The sequence below is a fragment of the Poecilia reticulata genome, chromosome 1 (genome assembly GCF_904066995.2).
Source record: "Poecilia reticulata chromosome 1, P_reticulata-male-v2, whole genome shotgun sequence".
NCBI classification, from domain to species: Eukaryota; Metazoa; Chordata; class Actinopteri; order Cyprinodontiformes; family Poeciliidae; genus Poecilia; species Poecilia reticulata.
This window is the reverse complement of record NC_088830.1, coordinates 1,225,674-1,249,511: the sequence shown is the minus strand read 5'-3', so window position 1 is coordinate 1,249,511 and position 23,838 is coordinate 1,225,674. Positions and strand designations below refer to the sequence as shown.

At 40.0% G+C, this 23,838-nt stretch overlaps 1 protein-coding gene and 1 long non-coding RNA gene across 7 annotated transcripts in view; one reads left to right on the top strand and one right to left on the bottom strand.

Annotated features, from left to right (window-relative positions):
- LOC103462904 (uncharacterized) overlaps positions 1-14,629 on the bottom strand; it is a 133,330-nt gene extending 118,701 nt beyond the window's left edge. For all 6 annotated transcript variants that reach the window (XM_008405998.3, XM_081606476.1, XM_081606515.1 and 3 more), the window contains exon 1: positions 14,111-14,629. In XM_008405998.3, coding sequence (XP_008404220.2) covers positions 14,111-14,204 — 94 coding nt within the window. In that variant the 5' untranslated portion in view covers positions 14,205-14,629. The remainder of the gene's footprint in view (positions 1-14,110) is intronic.
- LOC145551610 (uncharacterized) overlaps positions 14,524-23,838 on the top strand; it is a 20,229-nt gene continuing 10,914 nt past the window's right edge. The window contains exons 1-2 of the long non-coding RNA XR_014087484.1: positions 14,524-14,626; positions 16,965-17,053. This is a non-coding gene — a long non-coding RNA (uncharacterized LOC145551610). The remainder of the gene's footprint in view (positions 14,627-16,964; positions 17,054-23,838) is intronic.

Here is a 23,838-nt window from a genome sequence, read left to right as displayed (position 1 = left end):
TGTGCTGCGAGACTTGAATAAACAGAGAAGGAGCAGAAGCCTGGAACTGAGCACGTGCAGCAGCTTTGTGTCTCGTGTAGCTGTTAAGGTATTTTGTAGTTATATTTGTAATATTTTGTAAATTTATTGGTTATGGTGTTTTAATTACTTAATATTTTGATTTAGAGCGGACGACGAAGTAGTAATCTGCTAAAGACCTCCGAAGTGGCAGACGGCCACGAGGTAACTTTGTTAAGCACGTGTCACCTGTCTGTCTGTAAATGTATCTATGTCTAAAGCTTTGTGTTTTATTTCTATAGTTTTCACAGCATTTAATAAAAAGAGCCCGTCTAAAGAAAGTTGTGCCAGTGTGTCACTTTGGTGCTACAGATATTTTTCTAGATCCGCCCCTGGTGGGCAACCTGACAATACATAGCTTCTATGTCTGTATTTCTATATACATATTTCTGTCACATGATGATTGCCATTTATAGCTCTGGTGATGCATTTAGAGAGCTACATATTGCAACAGCAGCAGGGTTTCCCCCAGAAAACTTGCTAAGGCCGGTGGTTGGGGTGCCAGGGTGGTCCACCGTGGTTTTTTTATAATAAAAAAAAACACAGGAAATGTTGACAGGAAATGTGAAAACATTACTGGATATTTATGTTATTGGAAGACATTTGCGACAAGGGTTATTTTTTCCCATTTCTGTTAGAATAACTTGTTTTAATATTACTAATATGCGCGCACGAGTTTGTTTTTTGTAATACCTTGTGGGAACCATTTTCCTGACACATACTACGTTATGGGAACCGAAGCCTGGTCCCAATGAGGGGAATGTTTGGGACAGGGGTGAGATTTGAATTGAGTTTTGGTTAGGGTTAGGATTAGGCAGGGGTGAAAGTAGTTTTAAATTCTTGGGGGTACTATGACAAAAAGAATAAATATAGCTTCTTTGTGTGCCTTGGAGTTTCTGTGCTGATTAATTTTTTTGCGAAGCAATAAAAGCTGGTAGCTCTTGAATTGCTACAAAATAAAGCTGTATTTCCTCCTTCAGTCCACTGGCTGCAATGGTGACACCTTGAGACCTAAATCCTGAACATCATGGCATGGAGTGGATCCCAGTTTTCCATGTCTGGCATATAACCATTCATTTAGGTTTTATACTGGTTCTATTGATCCTGTGTCCAGACAGAGGGATAATCAGTAGCCCAGCATCATGACCTGTTTGTTCTGAAGATCCTGCAGCTTCCACTTCTCTTCCTAACAAGGCGCCTCCTCACCCTGACTCTCATACCGACAGGAGGAACCACAGAGCTCTGTTAGGTTAAAGCTCATCTTCTGAAGTTGGGATGTTTTTCCTCCAACAGGTTCCAGAGGAATCACCTCAAACCAGATGTTGGACTGGATTTTATTTCAATGTCATTTGTGAATGTTAGAGCCTCATTTTGGAGAAAGTCTCATCAATATCAATGTTTCCACTAAATAAGAGGTAACAACGATGAACGAGGTAATTAGTCCATGTTTGTCGTTTATTGAACGTTCAGGAATTACAGCGGCTGGTGATGAGCCACAACAAAGGTAAAACAACCAGAACAGGTGATCAACTCTAAACCACTCACACCTTTTTACTCTCCGTCTCTCTCTGTCATTTAAACACACCCTTAAATGACAGCGCTAAATGACAGAGCGCATGAGGTTGCCATGGCAATCTGTGCTCGGCTTAACGTAATCAAGCCGACCAGAGATTACGTTAAAAACATTCAGTCCGTTACAATATTAGGTTTTCAGGCTCTATATTTATTTTGCGATCACTAATAAGCCTCATGAACACAGTGGTGGTTGATTGGTTCATTTTAAACTCCTGCTCTGCTCGTTATTTTGATAATGAAACCAAAACGCACAGAATTGCGCAACAACTTGTTGAAACAATAATTACTGAGATTATTGTTGTTGGGTCATTAATTTGAACACGTTTTGTTGATTTGTTTTTGTTGTTCTTTAATAAAGTTACGAACATTTTAAGCCAATCAGAGGAGGACGTCTCAGCTGGTCTCAGCATCCTGGCTGCGTTCAGTTTGTCACCTGATGCTGAGATCAACTCAAAACCTTCCATGATCGACGTGTTGCTCCGCTGCTCTAGTAAAGCACGAACAGTTCAGAAACAAAATTAAATAGGAAAAAAGTTATTTATTAACGGATTAAGTCGTGTTTTAGATTGTTCTTGAAAAACTAATCAGTCACGGCTGCTCAGTGAACCGATTGATTTTTTACAGCAGACAGCCGCTCCCCTCTCTTGCAGGTACTGCGTACCAACACTAAACCTTTTAGGGGTACGCAGTACCCTGCTGTACCCCCCTACTTTCACCCCTGGGGTTAGGTATGTAAAGGTAAGAGTTAGGGTGGGGCAGGCCGTAGAAATGAATGGAAGTCAATGGAAAGTCCCCACAAATATAGCCACACAAACGCCTGTCTCTATGTTGCTCTGCAATGGACTGGCAACCTGTCCAGGCTGACCCCACCATTCCCTTGTTGACCACTGGAGATAAGCACCAGCAGCCCTGGCAACTCCACAAGGGTTAAGTGGATGGATGCACTAGATCAGTGTTTTTCAACCTTTATTGGCCCAGCGCCCCCCTAGCCTTTATCCAGGTCCCCTACTGCCCCCCACCAAAGAATTTGTAGGATACTTTACACTATTATTTTATTGTTAATATTACTATCACTATTGTAGATGTTTTGATTTTTATGCTTGTTTCTGTATTTATCATCAAAAATAATTTCCCAGAGAACAAAAAAGCCATGTGAATAGAAATTATTTTCACACTCGCCCAGTGTTGTAGTACTCGAGATTGGTCTTGGTCTCGAGACTATTTTTTGATGGTATTTGGTCTCGGTCTTGATTCGGTCTCGGGCGCTTAGGACTCTCCATTTTATTTCAAGACTAGTCAAGACCGCAACTGTGAAAATATCACTAAACGTACAGCATACTGTTCAGTTTATTAATTAACATAGTTGTTTTCAGTGGATGCAAAACGCACCGATTAAAAGCCAACCAACTACATGTCAATGTCGATGTCAAATTTATTTATATAGCACTTTAAAACAGGTATAAAACTGCACCAAAGTGCTGCACAAGAACGACAACACAAATGACAAAACAGAGCACAAAACAATAGATCAATTAAATGCCAAAGAGTAAAAATTTGTTTTATGAAGCGATTTAAAATGATCCAGGCTGTGGGCAGATCTAATCTGGAAAGGTAAGTTATTCCATAAAACAGGAGCAGCAACTCCCCCTCTCCACCTTTCACTCACACGCAGCGCTCCAAGACATGCGCAGTAGAAGTCTGTCTAATCTTCAGTAATAGAATAGCGCTGCATAAATCATAAGAAATCCGATGGCTACAGCTAACTCAGCAGCGCTTCGCTTTCACAGACAAAGAAAGGTAAGCTCTGTTGAAGTGATGTTAGCAAAGCTAGCTGTACAGAGACACATAAGCATTGTGATGAAAAAGTTGTCACTCACTGCACGTAATTATTGTGCGGAGGTGTTGACTGACTTGTCGCATATATGGGACAACGCTGTGTCCAAAAGTCTGCAATATAGTGATGTGACATTCAGGAACAGTGTGATTTTTATGAACGGCTCTTTACTTAGAAAATAGGACTGGAGTGTCACTGAGAGCCGTTCTTTGTTCTTGTAATACTCTGCGTACACTGCAGTAGCTGTCATTATTTTATTTAATCATGTACATTGATATTTTTTTAATTAACAAATAAATAAAACACAAAGCATGCACATTGCTCTATGATTGTTTTTGTTCAAAGTGGCAGCTGTAATATCTGCCATGGTGTTGTCAGAGCCGAAATACCATCTAAGGAGTTGTTTTTGTGAGAAAGATTTTGGCATTTCTCTAGTTCAAACTGGGGCTGCACAGTGGCGCAGTTGGTAGAGCTGTTGCCTTGCAGCAAGAAGGTTCTGGGTTTGATTCCCGGCCCCGGTCTTTCTGCATGGAGTTTGCATGTTCTCCCTGTGCATGGTGGGTTTTCTCCAGGTACTCCAGTTTCCTCCCACAGTCCAAAAACATGACTGTCAGGTTAATTGGCCTCTCTAAATTGTCCCTAGGTGTGAGAGTGTGTGTGCATGGTTGTGTGTCCTGTGTGTCTCTGTGTTGCCCTGCGACAGACTGGCAACCTGTCCAGGGTGTACCCCGCCTCTCGCCCGGAACGTTAGCTGGAGATGGGCACCAGTAACCCTCCTGACCCCACTGAGGGACAAGGGTGAAAGAACATGGATGGATGGATGGATGGATAGTTCAAACTGACCTGACTCCCTTCCCTCCATTTGCGTACAAAGCGCGCAAATGGACTTGGAAGGAATGCCGTCTGGACACGATAACATCAACAATCTGAGACAAATTGGTGTATTTGGTAGTTCTAAGAAGGAGCAGATGTTGAGGTCTGTTGAAATCTTTGAGTCTGGTCTTGGATTCCCCAATATATTAAAGGTCGTCCAATACACACCAGTAAAAAGCATGCCAAGATTGTTTTATAAGGTTTATGTTTATATATATATATATATATATATATATATATATATATATATATATATATATATATATATATATATATATCGGTGACGTGCAGTCAAGGGAGGCAGGTGAGGCAGAGCCTCACCTATCATGTAAAAATAATATATAATAATAAAATAATTTATAAAGATATTTTCACCCTGTGGTTTCTACTATAAAGTACCTATTTTTCATTTAATTTAACCAAATCTGATGTTTTTTTTCCCCTTCAAAATCGCTGAATTTTCGCATTTTCCCATTCAAATGGTTAGAAGTGAAGCCGGTGAGGCAGCAGCGAGCTGAGCCTCACCTGGGATTGCGCAGCCTCTCGCTAACTGCACTGGCTGCCATTCTATGGGAGCATGTTTGTCCTGTCTGTACGTCGCCAATAAAATGGTTAAAAACATTTAATGTATGAACTGATTTTCCATAATTTAGCTTATGTATTTAATGTACTGTGTTTTTATTGTCACCACCTTTGTGTGTATCGTGTTTCGTGTGCTGAGGAGCGATCAGAAACAGCAGAGAACAGATTCGAGGTGAGGCAGGCAGTTCTTTTGCCTCATCACTGGGGGCGCTCATGAACCCAGACATTGTGACTCCACAACTGCAGAGTAAGAGACAGTAACAGCCATACAGTAGCTGCACTGGCACACAGTGCGAGAAAGATGTGGTTTTGAGTTGTACTTTTAACGGTTTCTCCCTTTGCTGTTAAGCACAGCACGAAATCTACATGTCTAAGTTTGATTGAGATAACGGAATTATTCTGCGGCGGCGCGGCTAAGCATCACATGTTAAAGAATAGTCTTTTTGCCTTCCAGCATTGTACAAATGCTCGAAATTTCCTTGTGTAAACAATAATATGCAGGGGTCTAGATTTGTAAATCCAGTTATAATTAAGTTGGTGCCTCACCAGCTATGAACCTCACCGCACGTCACTGATATATATACCGTATTTTCCGCACTATAAGATGCACCTTCAATGAATGGCCTATTTTAAAACTTTTTTCATATATAAGGCGCATAGAATAGACGCTACAGTTAGGGTTGCCACCCTTCCAGTAATGAACCGATACGGGACGCGATTTGTTCCGTACTCTACAAATATGGATGTGTAATAATAAAGAAGTGTTCCCCGAGTACTTTATATAGTAGGCTGCCCTAGTCATTGTTTCACTCACGGTGTTGGTGTTGCGATATTGTGCCCAACTGCTTTCTGGGTAACACAGACCAACCGACACGCTGCCGCCGCAGTCTCTGTTTCTCTTCCCCCGCCGCCCCCTGGTCACCCTTCTCCGTTCGTGCACAGCATGTTCATGGAGAAAGTGTTGCTAAATGACCTGCAAACGACCTGATCATAGACGGTCGGTAGGTAGATAGGTAAGTCAAACTTTATTAACAAACCAGCGTTCTGACAACTATCCCAGCATGCACAGCGTGCTTCTTCTTCTACGGGCGAAAATGAAGTCGGCGGCTGCTTACCGTAGTTGCTAGACCTGTTGTGGCTCAATATTGGTCCATATATAAGGAGCACCGGATTATAAGACGCACTGTCGGCTTTTGAGGAAATTGAAGGTTTTTAGGTGCGTCTTAAAGTGCGGAAAATACGGTATATATATATATATATATATATATATATATATATATATATATATATATGCACAATGTTGCTATGTTTGGTCACGTTTCTATGTAATTTATGTACTCAAGTCAGTGGCTAACGTGCTAACATCACATGAAGTGAAGGTTAGTTGGAAATTAATCAGCCTTTCTCTACCATTTGCTCAATTTTCTGCTTGTTCCATCCTTGTCAAAAAACTGAATTGAGGTGGTCATTACATTTACAAAACATGTTTTAACAAAATAATTTTATGTTTCAAAGGCAAACGCGATAAAATCATGTCAGATAAACATAAAATGTAATAACTTAGCGTTAATAAAATGAATTCAAGTTGAGACAACGTGATTCAATTTAGTCAGTGATTTCCTGCCGAAGAGGGTTTAGCGAGATCAGGAGATCACACGAGATGCTAGCGAGATTACATTAAACTACAGATGTTTGTGCAAATCTTGGAACGTGCACTCTAAAAGACAATACCTGTTTTTAAATTATGTTTGTATACTTTACTTAAGTCTCACTAAACTGTTTAGTCAACTCAAGTTATGTGAGTAATTTACATGTTTGTCCTGAGAAAGGTGCAAGACTAAGTTATTTTGAGTAAACTGGATTTGAATATTTTTGTTACTGGAGTGAATGCATCAGCTCAGCAGTGCGCATGCGCAGTAAAGTGCGGGAAGCTTCTAGAATGTTTGTGGACTTAAACATTGGAAGAAACAGAGCTTCGCTAAAGGTGAGTTATTCATCTTCAATATGCTTTCATGTGACATGTGTGTCTTTCCATATATGGGTACAGGTTGATTTGAAATGAGATGCAGGTTATCAGTTTGTGTGATCGGCAACAAGAGACAGTGATCGGCGATCACCGATCATACACTTTTTCACGGAAATCGGCCGATTATGATCGGTGGCTGATCGATCGGCGCACCTCTAAATTTAACACTAAGCTAGTTAACAAGAAAAGGCTACTAGTATTGTTATCCATCTTCCGAGCTGGGTAGTAGTGGTTACATTAACTTGAGTAACATTTTTGGGGGCACTGTACTTTTTTTACTTTTATTAATAGTAGCAATAATCAATAATAGTACCTAATAACCTAATAGGTAATGCTACTTATACATGAGTAGATTGACTTTGCATAAAGAAATAGACTTCATTGATTGGAAACATTAGATTCTTAGACTTCTGCAACATATGAACAGACGTTTTTGCAAATCTGAGCATGATTGCTCAGCATTTTGTTCATGTCAGTACTTACATCATTTTTATATTAACAAAATGGGTATTTTATTTGAAAGTTATATGTATTTATATTGAATAAAATGCCTAATTGTACACCACCCCCCAAAATCAGTGGGGGGTGTAATTTTGCTGATAGACAGGTCTATCAGCAAAATTCCTCTGATTGTTACTGTTTTTGCAGTTTGCCAGAGTAGAAAGTGGGGTCTCTTGTGTTGCATTCAAGGCTGAAGAGGAGTCATTGACAATGCATTTCCCAAGATTCTGGTCCAGTTTGACAGAAAGGTGAGCATTCTGTCGTGATTTTGTTTATGTGCACACATGCACATGAGTCTTCTTCAAACCTGTACAATAAACTTCATGCTCGACAACCAGTTGTGTTTCTGTAGCAGGTTGGAAAATTACAGTTGCTCCTTTAATTGTACAACCATCAACATTCTAACATGTCTTAGTCAGACAATAAATAAGGGTGAACAATTATTCTAGGCCACTTATTTTGAAAAAATGTGATTTAGTTTTGCCTGGGGTCTTTCTGCATGGAGTCTCCATGTTCTCCCTGTGCATGGTGGGTTCTCTGGTTTCCTCCCACAGTCCAAAAACATGACTGTCAGGTTAATTGGCCTTTCTAAACTGGCCCTAGATGTGAGTGTGTGTGTGCATGGTTGTTTGTTTGTCTCTGTGTTGCCCTGCGACAGACTGGCGACCCGTCCAGGGTGACCCCGCCTCTCACCCAGAACGTTAGCTGGAGATAGGCAATAGCACCTCCCGACCCCATTAAGGGACAAGGGTGTAGAGAAAATGGATGGATGGATGGATGGTGATTTAGTTTCTTCAGAATATGCTTGTGCTTACTTTAATTGTTTTTCCTACTTGCAGACCAAAGATGTTGTTGCCATGAGGCCTGCTACCCTAGAATGTCTCAGTTTTTCTCGACAATGATGGAGGAGAGTTCTACAATGTCTCTTGTATGTATTATAATTCTGTTTGTCAGAAGTTGTGCACAAGAAAATCAAAACTTTCACCTCATTATTTTTTTAATTTGTACTTTTCTTATTATCCACAGGATTCAGATGCCATGTCAAACTTCATCCAGGTTCCTGTGGGGTTACTGACTGTTATGTTATGCTAAGTATATCATTTTGTTAAAATAAAATGTTGAATCTTGTAAATTTTAAATCTGTGCCTGTCTTAGGCTGAACTATTTTGAAGTTTCTTGTACTAATTAAACACTGACATAAAATGTTTTGTTTAAACTATTCATTTAAACTAGCGTAAATGGATGTTCAAATGGGTTGCCATCTGCCAAGAGTTTATACCTTTTGTAGTAAAGTGCCTGCACTGCACATGGTAAAGAAAATGGATAACAATTTTGAAAATACAGTTTTGTTGTACCCTTTCTAATTGTTGAGTGTTCTTTCTAATCTGTCACCCAGTTTGGTCTTAAAACACTTAATTTAGTAGCACTTAAAAATATGTCTTTGAATTAACGTAATTCAATCATAGAAAGGGTTTCCACACGATTATAGCTTTCTTTCAGCATAAAGCATGTTTGTTGAGCTAACGTAATTAAGTTGATCCAACCCATGAAAATTAAGTAGTGTGACAGTATCACTGTAAAATAAGTTGGAATCAACTAAATTTGCATTCATCTTAATCAAGTAAAGTCAATTATTTGATCCATGACATTGCAAATTAGTTGGTCTGGCTCTATCAAATTACATTGAGTCCAACTAAAGTAAATGAGTTGAATCAACCTCAAAAGTTAAGTTGAACCAACCCATTTGCTTTAAATTGGAATAACCTTAATAAATTAAGTTGAACCAACACATTTGCTTTAAATTGGAGTAACAGAATTACATAGTGCTGAAACAAAGCAAAGTAATCAGGTGGAAATCCGTTCCATAATTTTTTTAATGTTAATCCAACAGAGTTATTCTTTTCAGTGTGTCAGTTCTAGAAACAAGAGAGAACAAAGCAAATTTCTCTTTATAATGGCCCATTATTTAATTTTACTTAATAGGAGCCATGATTTAAAATGTAACAAACTTGGCTCCTGTATGCTTTATGAAATATTTCATCCTATTTGATGATTGCTCTAAATATTGCCACGTTCTACGAACAACGATGCAATTTGTCCAGGGGAAAAATGTAGAAAAACAGGTGGTTACATTTTTTCTTTCTGTCTGTCAGCTTTACGTCGCACGCAGACTTGTTGCCATAGCAACCAATAAACAACAGGCCCCAGCACAGAGCAAAGATTACGTTCAAGTGCATCAGGAATTAACACTAAAAAAAACCTCACAAAAACATTTACCACAGAAAAACGGACGTACAAACAGCAAACAGAACATTCTGTCTGTTGCAGATTTAGGTTTCTGGCATGACACACTCAATGCGGACCTCTAAAAGTGCTATAGGTTATACTTCTGCTTCGCTCTGAACTTGTGCAAACAGAGCAAGCGCTGTGGCTTTTAAACTTGACGTCTACCTTTGTGCAGTATTCACAGAAGAACAGCGATTCCTCACAGGTGGTTAATATAAAATCTGACACAGGTGAACCTTTTCTACAAGAACACTTTCTAAATGATCCAGTTTGAGTGAAAGGTGGGGCATGAGCCGAACCGCGCCGAGGTCGACTTCAGAGACAGCCACAGCAGCTCGGCCATCGTAGTGAGGTGCCTGCAGTGTGATTGGTGTGCGCCCCCAGCTTTGTGCCTGTTTAATGCATCGGCTAAAAACCTTTCAGGAAATATTCTGCTCTGCTGGTGATGAAATTCTCAACACAGCAAAGACACATGCAATCTGAGGTTACTGGTATATTAAAAGTATATATTTTAATCGATTTCTTTTTATAAACAAGCAACTTAGCCTGGAGGGAGGGCAGGTAAAGTTTGGCAGCCCGCCAGACTTATAATACACTGGGAAAACTGTGAGCAGAATCCAGTCGTAGGTCTGGTCTGTTTTCAAAACATTTCAAGTTCAAATAAATTTTGATAGAAAATCTGACATAAAAGGTTTAGAAACCAGTTGAGAAATTTCTCCTATTGAGATATTTTTTACTCAGTAAACATAAAAAGGCCATTTCCGATAAATTCCAGTTCCAAATTTGACAAAGTGTTTTGTTTTGTTTTATCCATTTTTTTTGTCGAGTTTTCAAAAAATAGTAGAAACACTGCTTTACTTTCATTAAAGCAGTGTTAAGGAGAACAGAAACCAGGTATGATTGTTCCAGGCATCCACAAACATTGAACGTTGCTTACCACAACATTTCTAAATTGAAGAGGCAATGATGGAAAATTTGCTAGAATGGAAAAGCCTGTATTGGTGTTTCTTTTTTTTTTATTTTATTTTATTTTTTTATTTTGCTAAACCTGTTGCAAGCTAACCGGAAAAGAACCCAATTAGACCTGCTGGTTACTGTGGACGAATAGACATGTTACCCAATGGCTGAGGCCGTTTCATCTACTTCAGAAAACAGTAACTCCTGTTCTGGACAACATGTTTTCAATAAGACCTCTCTTCAAAAATGAACATTTTTCAGACATGGGCTGCCAACACATAACACCTTTATGGCCTCAAGCAAACTAAAGACTGATTCACATGTAGCAGTTCTGTTCAGACCAGTTCCATTAATGTGTTGATTTGGACTTTTCTGATTTGTTCCGGAAACAATTATAGTGTGTTTATTATGCTTTAATACGAACAACATTTTATTTACTCCATCCATCCATCCATCCATCCATCCATCCATCCATCCATCCATCCATCCATCCATCCATCCATCCATCCATCCATCCATCCATCCATCCATCCATCCATCCATCCATCCATCCATCCATTCATTTTCTTACACTCTTGTCCCTCAGTGGGGTCAGGAGGTGCTGGTGCCTCTCCAGCTGGCGTACCGGGCGAGAGGCGGGGTCACCCTGGACAGGTCACCCTGGACAGGTCACCCTGGACAGGTCGCCCTGGACAGGTCACCCTGGACAGGTCACCCTGGACAGGTCACCCTGGACAGGTCACCCTGGACAGGTCGCCCTGGACAGGTCACCCTGGACAGGTCACCCTGGACAGGTCACCCTGGACAGGTCGCCCTGGACAGGTCACCCTGGACAGGTCACCCTGGACAGGTCACCCTGGACAGGTCGCCAGTCTGTCGCAGTTTATTTTGTTTGAAAATAACCAAGTCTGGTTTAGAATGAGGATTTGTTTGTAAATAAAAAATAAGGGAGTCATGTAATGTCTAGAGTCGGATAAGCATTAATACAACACAGAAAAAATTATTCCTGGCTGTTTTGCTGTTTTATTGCTTTATTTTATATGCCAAGACACTGACTTTTACTTCACGCCATGAATTCTATTTATTAGGTTTTTAATTAAATTAAAATGTCATGTGTGGTCAAAGATTGTTGTCTTGGCATGAAGAATTTTAAAACTCAGAAGACAAAAGGGGGAAATGCAGCAGTGGTTTATGCCAAATTAATAGCAATGAGCAGCAACAGGTTGGGGAGGGTGAGTGGTAATTTTTTACCACTTAACTAGGATTTAACAGAAGTGCAAAAAAATATATTAAGACTATAGTTGTTTTTAAGCATTGTCAACGGTGTCTTCCAGTAACATAACTACCCAGTAATGATTCACATTTCCTGTCAACGTAAAATGTTTTAATACAAAAACACGGTGGGCATCCCGACCGCCAGGCTTAGCAAGTTTTCTGGGGGAAACCTGCTTATATTAGAATACATAGGGAAACATAAATACTAAATCTCAGACATGGGAATGTATTGCTTATTGAATTATATTGTCCAATATACTGCCACATATCTGCAATATATTTTTGTTTTGTGTGGGTAAGAGAAAACCCTGGTCATGTTAGCCCTTATTCTGGTGTCCTTATTAAAACCACTTTTACCCAAAGGAAGGGTATGATGGGAAATTTCAGCAGTTTTAAAACTATAGCTTTTGAAAACTTGTGGTATTTTTTTTATTCTGGTAAATCCTGAATTTTACTGTTAAATTTTGGTATTTATCAGTAAATACCAATAAATGTTACTGCTAAGGTATGGAAACCAGTTCCTGCCTAATCCAAACCAAAGAGACATTGTTTAAAAACACAAATTGAGATTGATTAAACATTTACTCTATATTTGTAAAAACATTTATAAAGGGAATACTTGAATGCATTTTTGGAGACAAATAAGCCCAAAACTATTTTTTTCCTTTTATTTGCGATTAAATAATATAAAAAAACAAATCCCACAAAAGACAAACATAAATAAATCATTTCTATTCATCAAACACAATGTGATCAGTGCATGTCTATCTAAAAGCTCCTTAGAGTTAGTTAAGGAAGGACTTGTTAAGCGTAGACTAAACTATTACAAATTCAATGAAAAACATTATTTGTTCAAACTTAAACTTGTGAAAACTAGCACTATTTATGAAATCTCATTTGTCTCATTAAATGGATGTACTACAAATTGTTACACTAAGATATCAAACAGAAAAAGATCTGATGCAAACGTTTTATTTCTAAAAGTATAAATATGTACAGCCTTACATTCATTTGTGTCATTTCAACAGCAAATGATCCCCCAACCTCAACTTACCACATGCTGATCTCAACTTCATTAGCATTCTATTAATAATACAAACACAGTCAAGCACATGACTAACACCCAAAGTGTGAAGTGTGTTTCCAATCATGTTCGCCTGTGACTGTGTGTGGAGGCAACAATCCTCCAGCAGGGAGACCTGGCTGACTGTTTCATTATTCAAACATAAACCTCAGCACACACACACACACACACACACACACACACACACACACACACACACACACACACACCACACACACTTTAACCACCCTCCAGCACTCTGTCTCCTCGCCTCCCTGCATCCATATCTCAAGGGTTGAGTCCTTCTGTCCTGCACCCCCCTCCCCCCCCCCCCAGCTCCCTTTGTCATTCTGCAGTGGCCGGAGCCCTGCAAGCTGATCTGTTCTGGCGTTTGAAGGGAGAAGCATTTTTTCTTTTCCTTGTTACTGCCACCAATGTTCATCATAGACAAACACACACACAAGAGGAGGAGGAGGTGAAGGGAGAGCAGGGAGGAAAGTAGGTGACAGAAGAGGAGGAGGAGGAAGATTCTTATGAGATGGGAGAGGAGAACATTTTCAAGGCTGTAATTGAAATGTAATTATCACCTGAAGCTGAATCCATCCAGGAGCAGGATATGTCTGCACGTGTACTCTTACAATCATCACATTTATTCCGCTAACATCTGGCGTCTTCACACACCAATAATCCTCCTCTACGTCCCAAGCAGTGCAGGACATTCTAGCTCTCCACGTGCACAGCGTCCTCACTGTGGACGTGAAGGACATTATGTAGATTTATGTCTGTGGCGGCATGCAGATGCCAACACAAACTGCCTAATTGCAGAGGATGGGGAGACAATCTTGCCTAATTTCTAATCACATCCTGATGATGTCCGCCCTCACTTAAGTCAACGTCATCACTATCGCATTCTCAACGTCAAAGCACAAACAGATGCACGCGTGCAGAGGAGTGTGCACACACACACACACACACACACACACACACCCACACATACACGCGCGCGCGCGCGCGCGCGCGCGTGTATGTGTGTGTGTGTGTTAGAGATCGGAGGATGGGAGATGGATGGATGGATACTAACTGGCTTTTCCTGGCCGCGGTCTCTGTAGAAGGCGCTGTGCTGTCAGCAGGTCTTCGGTCTTCACGGCCTGGAGCAGCTCCTGGTCCTTCCCCATGTCCCCTCCGTGCCACCCCGGTCCGGTCCGGTCCACTCGGCCCAGCTCTCTTCCTCTGAGCGCCCCTCTCTCCTCTGTTAATCCGCCGCTACATCCTGTCGCCGCTCGCCGGCCTCCCGTTGGACCTGGAGCTGGCGGTTGTCGGGATGGATGGAAGGATGGACGCTGCTGCGCAGGAGAGGGAAGCTCCGGATGGACCACAGCCTCCAGCACAGATCGCTGTCGCGCCTCCACTGGCCAACGCAGACCGCAAACGGTCGCGTCAGATTCCACAGTCTAACCCCTGTGACGACTTCACTAGGTCTGGATGCGTCCCGTGGAGCGTGAGCGCCCTCGTGCACCTTCGGGCCAAAATCGGCCCTCCGCCATCTCGCACCGCTCGAACCTTCACGAGCCTTGCAGTCCGTGGATTTTTGTTCGACGTGTCACCGCCACCTGCGTGAAGCTGACACCCCACCCACATCAAAAAATCCAGCAAATAGTCTGAATGGTTAGTGCTCCGTTTGTGCAGGTTTGTGCCGTTAAAATTTTCGTTTGTGCAGTTTTGGTTTCTGAGATATTAAACATTATTTTTTAGGTCATCTAGAGTTCACCATCCCCCCATATCTCTCCAAAACAAACAAAAGTGGGCTAGTTCGTTAGTGCTCCGTTTGTGCAGGTTTGTGCCGTTAAAATTTTCGTTTGTGCAGCTTTCATCTTTGAGATATTAAAAGTTATAATTTTGGCCGATGACGTCACCATCCCCCCATATCTCTCCAAAACAAACCAAAGTGGGCTAGTTCGTTAGTGCTCTGTTTGTGCAGGTTTGTGCCGTTAAAATTTTCGTTTGTGCAGTTTTGGTTTCTGAGATATTAAAAGTTATAATTTTGGCCGATGACGTCACCGTCACCCTATCACGTTCCAAATCAAACCTAAGTGTGGGCTACTTCTTGTAATTCTTCAGATTCTCAGCTGTTGTACAATGTGTACATTTTGTTTTGAACTTCAATAAAGACTTAGAACAAGAAAAAATGTGTCTCATTTCAAGAAATGTTTTAAGATAGCAATGTTTTTTCACGAACGTAGCGTTCTCTCCACAATAATTGAATCCTAATAAATGACATGCAGCCTGACCCTAACGTAATGTGTATAACCTGTTCAACTGTGCTTTGATTTCGGAGGTGGTCTGAAGAATTATATTCACATTGTTGATGTACTGTCTGCTGATTATGCAGCAAACGTGTAAAAAAAATTACATGAGCCTATAAAGGCCAATTTGCTAGTTGCTTGAGCAAAGATTTTGCCGAGTAAAACGGAAATGTGTCATTATTTCAAAGTTCATCCAAGTAATGTACTTAATATTTAGTAAATATAGTTTCAATGCAACGACTTTCATTTCATCCAATTTCTTACATTAAATGTGTATGGGCTTCAAGGAGACATGTTTTGCGAACTTTGACATAGTTCTCACACAACTGGGATTGGCTCCACCCACACTGTAGTGAGCCTCCTGCCCCCCCCCCCCCATCTTGTTTTGCAGAGCAAGTGTAATTTCAACCTCTCGTTAATATTCTAGCGGTCTCAAATCGTTTTGAATAAGTCATTTTGGAATTTTTTCAACCCCGATTTTGATTTTTTAACAAGGTAAGTAAATTAATGCTCAACTAGCAAATTGGCCTTTATAGGCTCATGTAATTTTTTTACACGTTTGCTGCATAATCAGCAGACAGTACATCAACAATGTGAATATAATTCTTCAGACCACCTCCGAAATCAAAGCACAGTTGAACAGGTTATACACATTACGTTAGGGTCAGGCTGCATGTCATTTATTAGGATTCAATTATTGTGGAGAGAACGCTACGTTCGTGAAAAAACATTGCTATCTTAAAACATTTCTTGAAATGAGACACATTTTTTCTTATTCTAAGTCTTTATTGAAGTTCAAAACAAAATGTACACATTGTACAACAGCTGAGAATCTGAAGAATTACAAGAAGTAGCCCACACTTAGGTTTGATTTGGAACGTGATAGGGTGACGGTGACGTCATCGGCCAAAATTATAACTTTTAATATCTCAGAAACCAAAACTGCACAAACGAAAATTTTAACGGCACAAACCTGCACAAACGGAGCACTAACGAACTAGCCCACTTTTGTTTGTTTTGGAGCGATATGGGGGGATGGTGAACTCTAGATGACCTAAAAAATAATGTTTAATATCTCAGAAACCAAAACTGCACAAACGAAAATTTTAACGGCACAAACCTGCACAAACAGAGCACTAACGAACTAGCCCACTTTGGTTTGTTTTGGAGCATATGGGGGGATGATGACGTCATCGGCCAAAATTATAACTTTTAATATCTCAAAGACGAAAACTGCACAAACGAAAATTTTAACGGCACAAACCTGCACAAACAGAACACTAACGAATTAGCCCACTTTGGTTTGTTTTGGAGCGATATGGGGGGATGATGACGTCATCGACCAAAATTATAACTTTTAATATCTCAAAGACGAAAGCTGCACAAACGAAAATTTTAACGGCACAAACCTGCACAAACGGAGCACTAACGAACTAGCCCACTTTTGTTTGTTTTGGAGCGATATGGGGGGATGGTGAACTCTAGATGACCTAAAAAATAATGTTTAATATCTCAGAAACCAAAACTGCACAAACGAAAATTTTAACGGCACAAACCTGCACAAACGGAGCACTAACCATTCAGACTATTTGCTGGATTTTTTGACGTGGGTGGGGTGTCAGCTTCACGCAGGTGTCACCGCCGCCGCCTCAGTCCCCGCGCCGCGACAGACCAGCTCGCGCAACAACTACGCACGCGCACTGACACAGCAAACTACCAAGGTTCGGCTATATTTATTACATAAGTCATTCAAAACGTTCAGTCTAGTTGTGATGCTGCTGCACTGTTGGGACAAATCGTTGTGATGCAGTCCGATCAGGCATTCTAAACCTGGGAAAGGTTTGTGGGTCACCTTCTCCAAACAAATAGGTCAAGTTGTATGATTTATTGCAGCACAGTGGCACTATTTATACGGAGTGCCGAAAGTGCCACAACAAAAGAAAAAGATTCTGAAATGAATGCACCTGTTTCTACAAATGCATTTCTCGCCAAATAATTTGTTAAATTCATTCACCCTAACCCTTCAAAACCACACCACATAGCTGCTGTAAGGGCCATGATGAAACTGGCCTGACCTAAACTTTTTAGACAATCTTTGAAATATACATTTGAGACACCAGAGAAAATAATAAAGAGAAGCTGCTGTTAAAGCAATGTGTGGGTTTTGTGCAACACCTCAACAGTGATTAGCCTCCTACCAAACCGAATTAATCCAGCAATTCATGCAAAAGGAGTCCAGACCTAAATGATCATAAATATTTTACTTTACACTAGCTTCTTTTTCTGTTGGGCAACATTTCTTCTTGTTTTTATGGTATAATTGACATAATTTCTTGAGAAACATGCTTTCATGTTTTTATTTAGTGTAAACTGTAATCAGTTGAAATATGTCATTGTAATAAATTTATATGCATTTATTTAAGTTATATTGTAATTTGTCTAGGTTCACCTGTTTGAATAAAAAAAGGAAGAAAATGCATTTTGTCATGATGTGTCCAGAAAACAAAATCGAAAACAAGCCAATCAGAGACATGAGGAGAACACTAGGAACCAGGGAGACGACAGGTGGCACGAGTGATGAGACGAATTGGCGACTAGCGGCTGAAACAGAGAGGCGTAAATACTGGGAGGTTTAAAATGGGAGCAATAGACCTGACTGATGGGCTAAATGATAGTAGGTGTGAGTAGTTGGGGCAGGAGCCAGCTGAGGGGAGGAGAGAAGGGGGCACAGGGAAGATGGAGGATACACAGGAAAGAGAAGGGAGCGAACACAAGGGAGCTGGAAATAATTCAAACACTAAAGAAACATAATAAAGTCGAGGGACAAAGACATAAAGAGAAACTGCAAAAGAACTGAACAGAAAGAATCTGATCTAATCAGGACTAAGGAACACAGAATACTCAGAATAACTAAAAAAGACTAGACAAAAAAAAATAAACCTAACTAAAATTACGAAGGAAGAACAAAGTAGATGTCAATAAAACAATACTAACACAAAAAATGAGAAAAATCCAAAAACCCAACACAAACAACTCCCGATCCTGAATTGATATTTAACCCTTGTATGTTGAAATGGGGTCCAACCGACACCACACACGTAAAACTTGTATCATTTGCCACAGTCCTCTATGTTTGCCTCAACAAACACAGTCCTCTATGCAATTAAATGTGCATAGCGGTTAAACCGTTATGCACATTTAACCGCATAACGGTTAAATATGAGAATTACCCATAATGATACATGATTTAGTGTGAAATTTATTCATTAAAATCTAAATAAAAGGTCATTTTAATACATGATGAAATACTTCAAATTCATAAAATATTTGTTTCATATTTATGTCAGATTTGATTGTGAAATTGTCATAGTTATTGGTTTTAAAGTGGATCCAAACGCAATGAAATAGAGACAGCGAGGTGATGAAGTTTTTAATAAAAATGAAGAAAAAAAATCTTACAAAAAAAAAGACTGGGACATAGGGAGCCAGAGAAAAACAAAAACAGGAATTCAGAGGAAAGAACATCAGGGAATCAACAGAGAAGTAATAGGAAGGTCACAGGAGGGACCAGCAAGGAGTGACTGAAAATGAGTAACATATAAAATACTGGGAACTTGACTATGGAACAAGGAAAAGACTAGAAACGGGCTGCATGTGTGAGGGGAGAGAACAGAATGCAGGCTGAGGAGAGAGAGAGAGAAAATGGCACAGTGGGCGAAGGGGACAACACAAACTGGGTAACTAGGAAAGTGAATCTAACACTAAAGAATGAATAGACATAAAAACATAATTAAATTAGAGTAAAGAATAACTAGACACAAGAAATAATTAAGCATAATAAACTAGAACCACTAAGAAAAGACTGACTAAAGTAAAACAGAAACAAAGTTGATCTTATGAAAGAAAGAGACTAAAGAACACATAATAATGAAACTAGAATCAATAAATCAAACTCCAAAACAACCCCAGACCTGACAGAAATAAAATAAACTGTCATTGCAGCTCTAAAAACCTTTGAACTTCTGACCAATTACTAACTAGAGCAGTGGTAGCTCTGACCACTGATTAAAATATGTTTTGCAGCAGTCAGCAATGGAATTATGACATATAAAATTATATATATGTGTGTGTTAGTTAGTTAGTTAGTTAGTTAGTTAGTTAGTTAGTTAAACTTTATTGTCATATTACATACACAAGGTGAATACAAAACGAAATTTCGTTGCATACAGCTCAAGACAGTAAATATGTATCTAAATATAGAAAATATAGAGTGAAGGAATAACAGTAAAAGAGTTCTTTGTTCTATGCAAGAGGCAGATATAATGTGGAGACCAGATTTTCAAGTGCAATACGGTTGGGAGTTCAGCAGTCTGATGGCAAGTGGAAAAAAGCTGTTTCGGAACCTGGATGTCCTGCACCGGATGCTTCGAAACCTCTTTCCAGAGGGCAGCAGGGAGAACCATCCATGCTGTGGGTGTGAAGGGTCTCTGACGATGTTTCGACCCCGGGACACGCAGCGCCGGGATGAAAGGTCTTGAACGGAGGGAAGGGTGGCCCCCATGATCCTTTCTGCTCTCCGCACCACTCTCCTCACGTTCTTCCAGTCGGAGACGCTACAACCACCACACCACACAGAGAGGCAGCTGGTCAAGATGCTCTCTATGGTGCTTCTGTAGAACGTCTTGAGGATGGGTGGGGGCAAGTGTGCTCGTCTCATCCTCCGCAGGAAATACAGACGTTTCTGTGCCTTCTTGACTAGAGATGCGGTGTTCACAGTCCAGGAGAGGTCGTTAGTGATGTGCACCCCCAGAAATTTGGTGCTGCTGACCACCTCCACAGCCGAACTATTTATGAGCAGTGGAGAGTGGCTGGGCCGATTTTTCCTGAAGTCGACGATCATTTCTTTAGTCTTGTCAACATTCAGGATCAGGCTGTTCTCTCTGCACCAAACTACTAGCTCCTCCACCTCCTCTCTGTAGTCCAGGTCATTATCATCTGTAATGATAATGACAGATTATCATTACAGATGTGGTTCAAGGTGTGTGTGCTTTTGTAAATGAAAGCTATACAAATCTTTTCCAAAATAGTTTAATATCATGGAAATATTGTTTAATTGCCATAATTCTATTGAGAGGTGAGGATAGATGTGGTATACCCAGGTAGATGTGCAATAATAACTTTAATGATGTTGGCAAAGAGTACAGATGTCCAGGCAGCGCAGCGAGCAAAAGGTTAGGAGCTCAGACACTGGAACAGATGGAACAGAGGCAGGGTGACGAGGACCCAACGGGGAAACACAGACATAGGTGGGATTAAATACACAACGGTTAATATAAGACACAGCTGGGAGCAATCAGAGCAGACAACACAGGAACTAAATTAACTAGAAAACAACAGAAAAAAACAAAACCTGATCATTTCAAATATTTGTGGTTTATTTTTAATATAATTTGGGCTTTCAGCTAAAAAAATCCACAAAAACAGGAATTCAAAAAATGTGAATACTGTGGAGAAATCAGTCCAAATTTTACAGGACTTGGATGTTGTAAACTAAGTGTCACACAATAATCATCTACTAAGCTCAAAGCACCTGCTCAGGTTTCCACCAAACATCAGTTTGGTTCAAATTTCTCATTTTGGTTCAACATGGGGAAAACTTTAGACCAACTGGCCATAAGACCATCATTGATACCCTCCATAAGATGGATAAGCCACAGAAGTTCATAGATAAGGAGGCTGGCTGTTCACAGAATGCTGTGTCCAAGCCTGTCAATGGAAAGTGTAAGAGAAGAGAATGGATTATCACACAGAGAAAACTGAAGAATCTGGCAGAGATCCAGAAACAATGAGGCAAGAGTCACAGTTTCAAAAACCACCAAATTCATACAGATCCAGGAGATGGACTACGACTGTCAGAAGCCTCTTCTGAACCTGAGCCAATGCAGGAAGCATCTAAACTGAGCCAAGGAGAAGAAGGACCGGACCATTGGCCAGTGGTCCAAGACCTTTCATTTGGTAATCAAAGTCCAAGGGTTTGGAGAAGGATGGGTGAGAAACTGAACCCAAACTGCTTGAGGTCCAGAGTGAAATATCCAGTCAGTCATGATTTGGGGCCCCATGTCCACTGCAGGTGTTGGTAAACTCTGCTATTTTAAATCCAAGGTCACTACAACAGTCTACCAGAATGTTTTAGAGGACTTTTTGATTCCTTTTGCTAAGTATCTGTATGGAGTTGCAGATTTCATTTCCCAGCAGGACTTGGCCCCTGCCCTGGCACCAGAAGGAAAAAAACCTGGTTTGATGCCCAAGCCATCACAGTGCTTGACTGGCCAGCCAACTCACCAGATCTTAACCCCATTGAGAGTCTACGAGTAATTCTCTAGAGGAAAATGAGGGGCACCACATCCAAAACAAAGAAGAGCTGACTGTAAGAATCAAGGAAATCTGGGCTTCCATCGCTCCCAGGCAACGCCACAGGCTGACTGCCTCAACGCCACATTGCATGGAGGCAGCCATTAAGGCAAGAGGACTTCCCTCCAAGTATTGAAATCATACCATATTTTGATTTTAATTTCTTTCCTTTTTTTCTCCAAAAACTAAGTAGTTTAGGCTGATTTCTTAACAGTATTCTAACTTTTTAAAAATTCCTGTTTTCATGGGTTTTATGAGCTGGAAGCCCAAATTTTGTAAAAATAAATAAACAACTGAAAAATGTTTAAACTGTGGGCCCTGAATCCATAACCTATGAAAATAAATGGGATTTTGGGAAATAAATAACTTTACCGTGATATTCTATTTTGTTTGGAAAGGGTCTGTAATTGACTAACAGTATTTAAAATGTTTTTTTGTATTTAATAAATAATCTATGTATTTAAGTGCAAAAAAACAAAACAAAACCCTCCCCCTCATGTTTATTTATTTACTGGCTTATTTGGCCACTTTTGGATCTTCATACAGTGAATCCAGCTCATAGTCTGAGTTGGATTTCAGTTTGCTCTTACCAAACCTCATTTCTTTGAACACTTCAGTCCAACGAAGCCCAAACACTAAAAATACCACTGGAAAAAACACCAGATATTAAACAAGCTTCATTATTATTATTATTATTGTTGTTGTTGTTGTCGTTGTTGTTAATAATAATACCACATTTCTGCAGAAAAATGGTTTGGTGTTGGTCTGAGGAAATATTCGAATGTGAAGTATTGTGTTTTCATCAGCTTTAAACAGAAAATAGTCACAACAAAAAAGGATTGAAATCATCAATCTGCTACTGAAGTAAATTAACTTTTCAATAATATTCCCATTTATTGAATTTGACTGTGGATTGCTCTTGACTTAATCTGCACCGAGGGATTTTATCAACCTGTTTAAGGTTAATGAGAAAGATAAATGGAGAACCAGAAAAGTTTGAGTGTGTGTGTTCTTGGTGCTAATTTAAGTCAAAAGGGGCCATTCTCAGATTTAGGACAGGAAGTGGAGCAGATGACTGAAGATTTGATTTAAAAAAAGAAAATGGGCAGTGAGCACTGACACACACTGTACAGAGCTGATGTAAAGGACAGAAAGGTTTCCAGTCAGCTTAATGCAATTAACCCAGTTATAAGAGCACCGGGTCTCCCACACCAAATGTCAAATGATCAGACAGGACAAAAATATACACTGTTGACCAAGTTTATAAATCATTTCTTCTAAAATAGACATGAGCTTAGATCAGACATTTACTGAAATTTGCAGAAAATTGACATACAGTACCTTCCAAAAATATTCAAAACTTTGAGACATTGTGACACAAAAGTTCAATGGGATTCTGTTATTTGGATTTCTGTGACGGGGTAATACAAAACGGAGAATAATTTGAAAGTACAAATGTTGCATTGTATTCAACATTTGTACTTGAATACAAATGTATTCAAGTACAAATGTACTTGAATACATTTAGGGGGTGTTTACTCTAACACCCCCTAAATTATATCCAGCAAAACCAATTTACCTTAAGAAGTTACCAAGGTGTAATTTAATTTCATTTGTAGTAGTGGCATCATCATGGTGTGGAAATGGATAACAGGGAATCTGGTCTGATCTGGTGGGCAGATGGATGGAGCTAAACCCAGAACAATGCTGGAAGAAAACCTGCTATGAACTGGAAAACACTTCAGACTGGGGAAAATGTTTGCCTTAACAACCACAGATGTACAGCCAGTACTACAATGTAGACGTATAGACAGAAGTAAATTCATAGGATAGAATGATCCAAAGTCCACAACTACATGCAATTCAGAATCTATAGCAGCACTAACAAATCCTTGTTAATAGTCTGCATCAAATCTGAGAAATTTGAGTTTTTGAATGTGCGAAGTTAAATGCAGCTAATAAACTTACATGTACAGTAATTGCTGTACATCCAGAAACACCTGCCAAAGGTGTTTCTGCAAAGATCTCACCGAGGGAGTTCCAGAGTAAAAACATGGTAACCTGTCCAGGGCTTACCCCTCCTCCTGCCCAACTG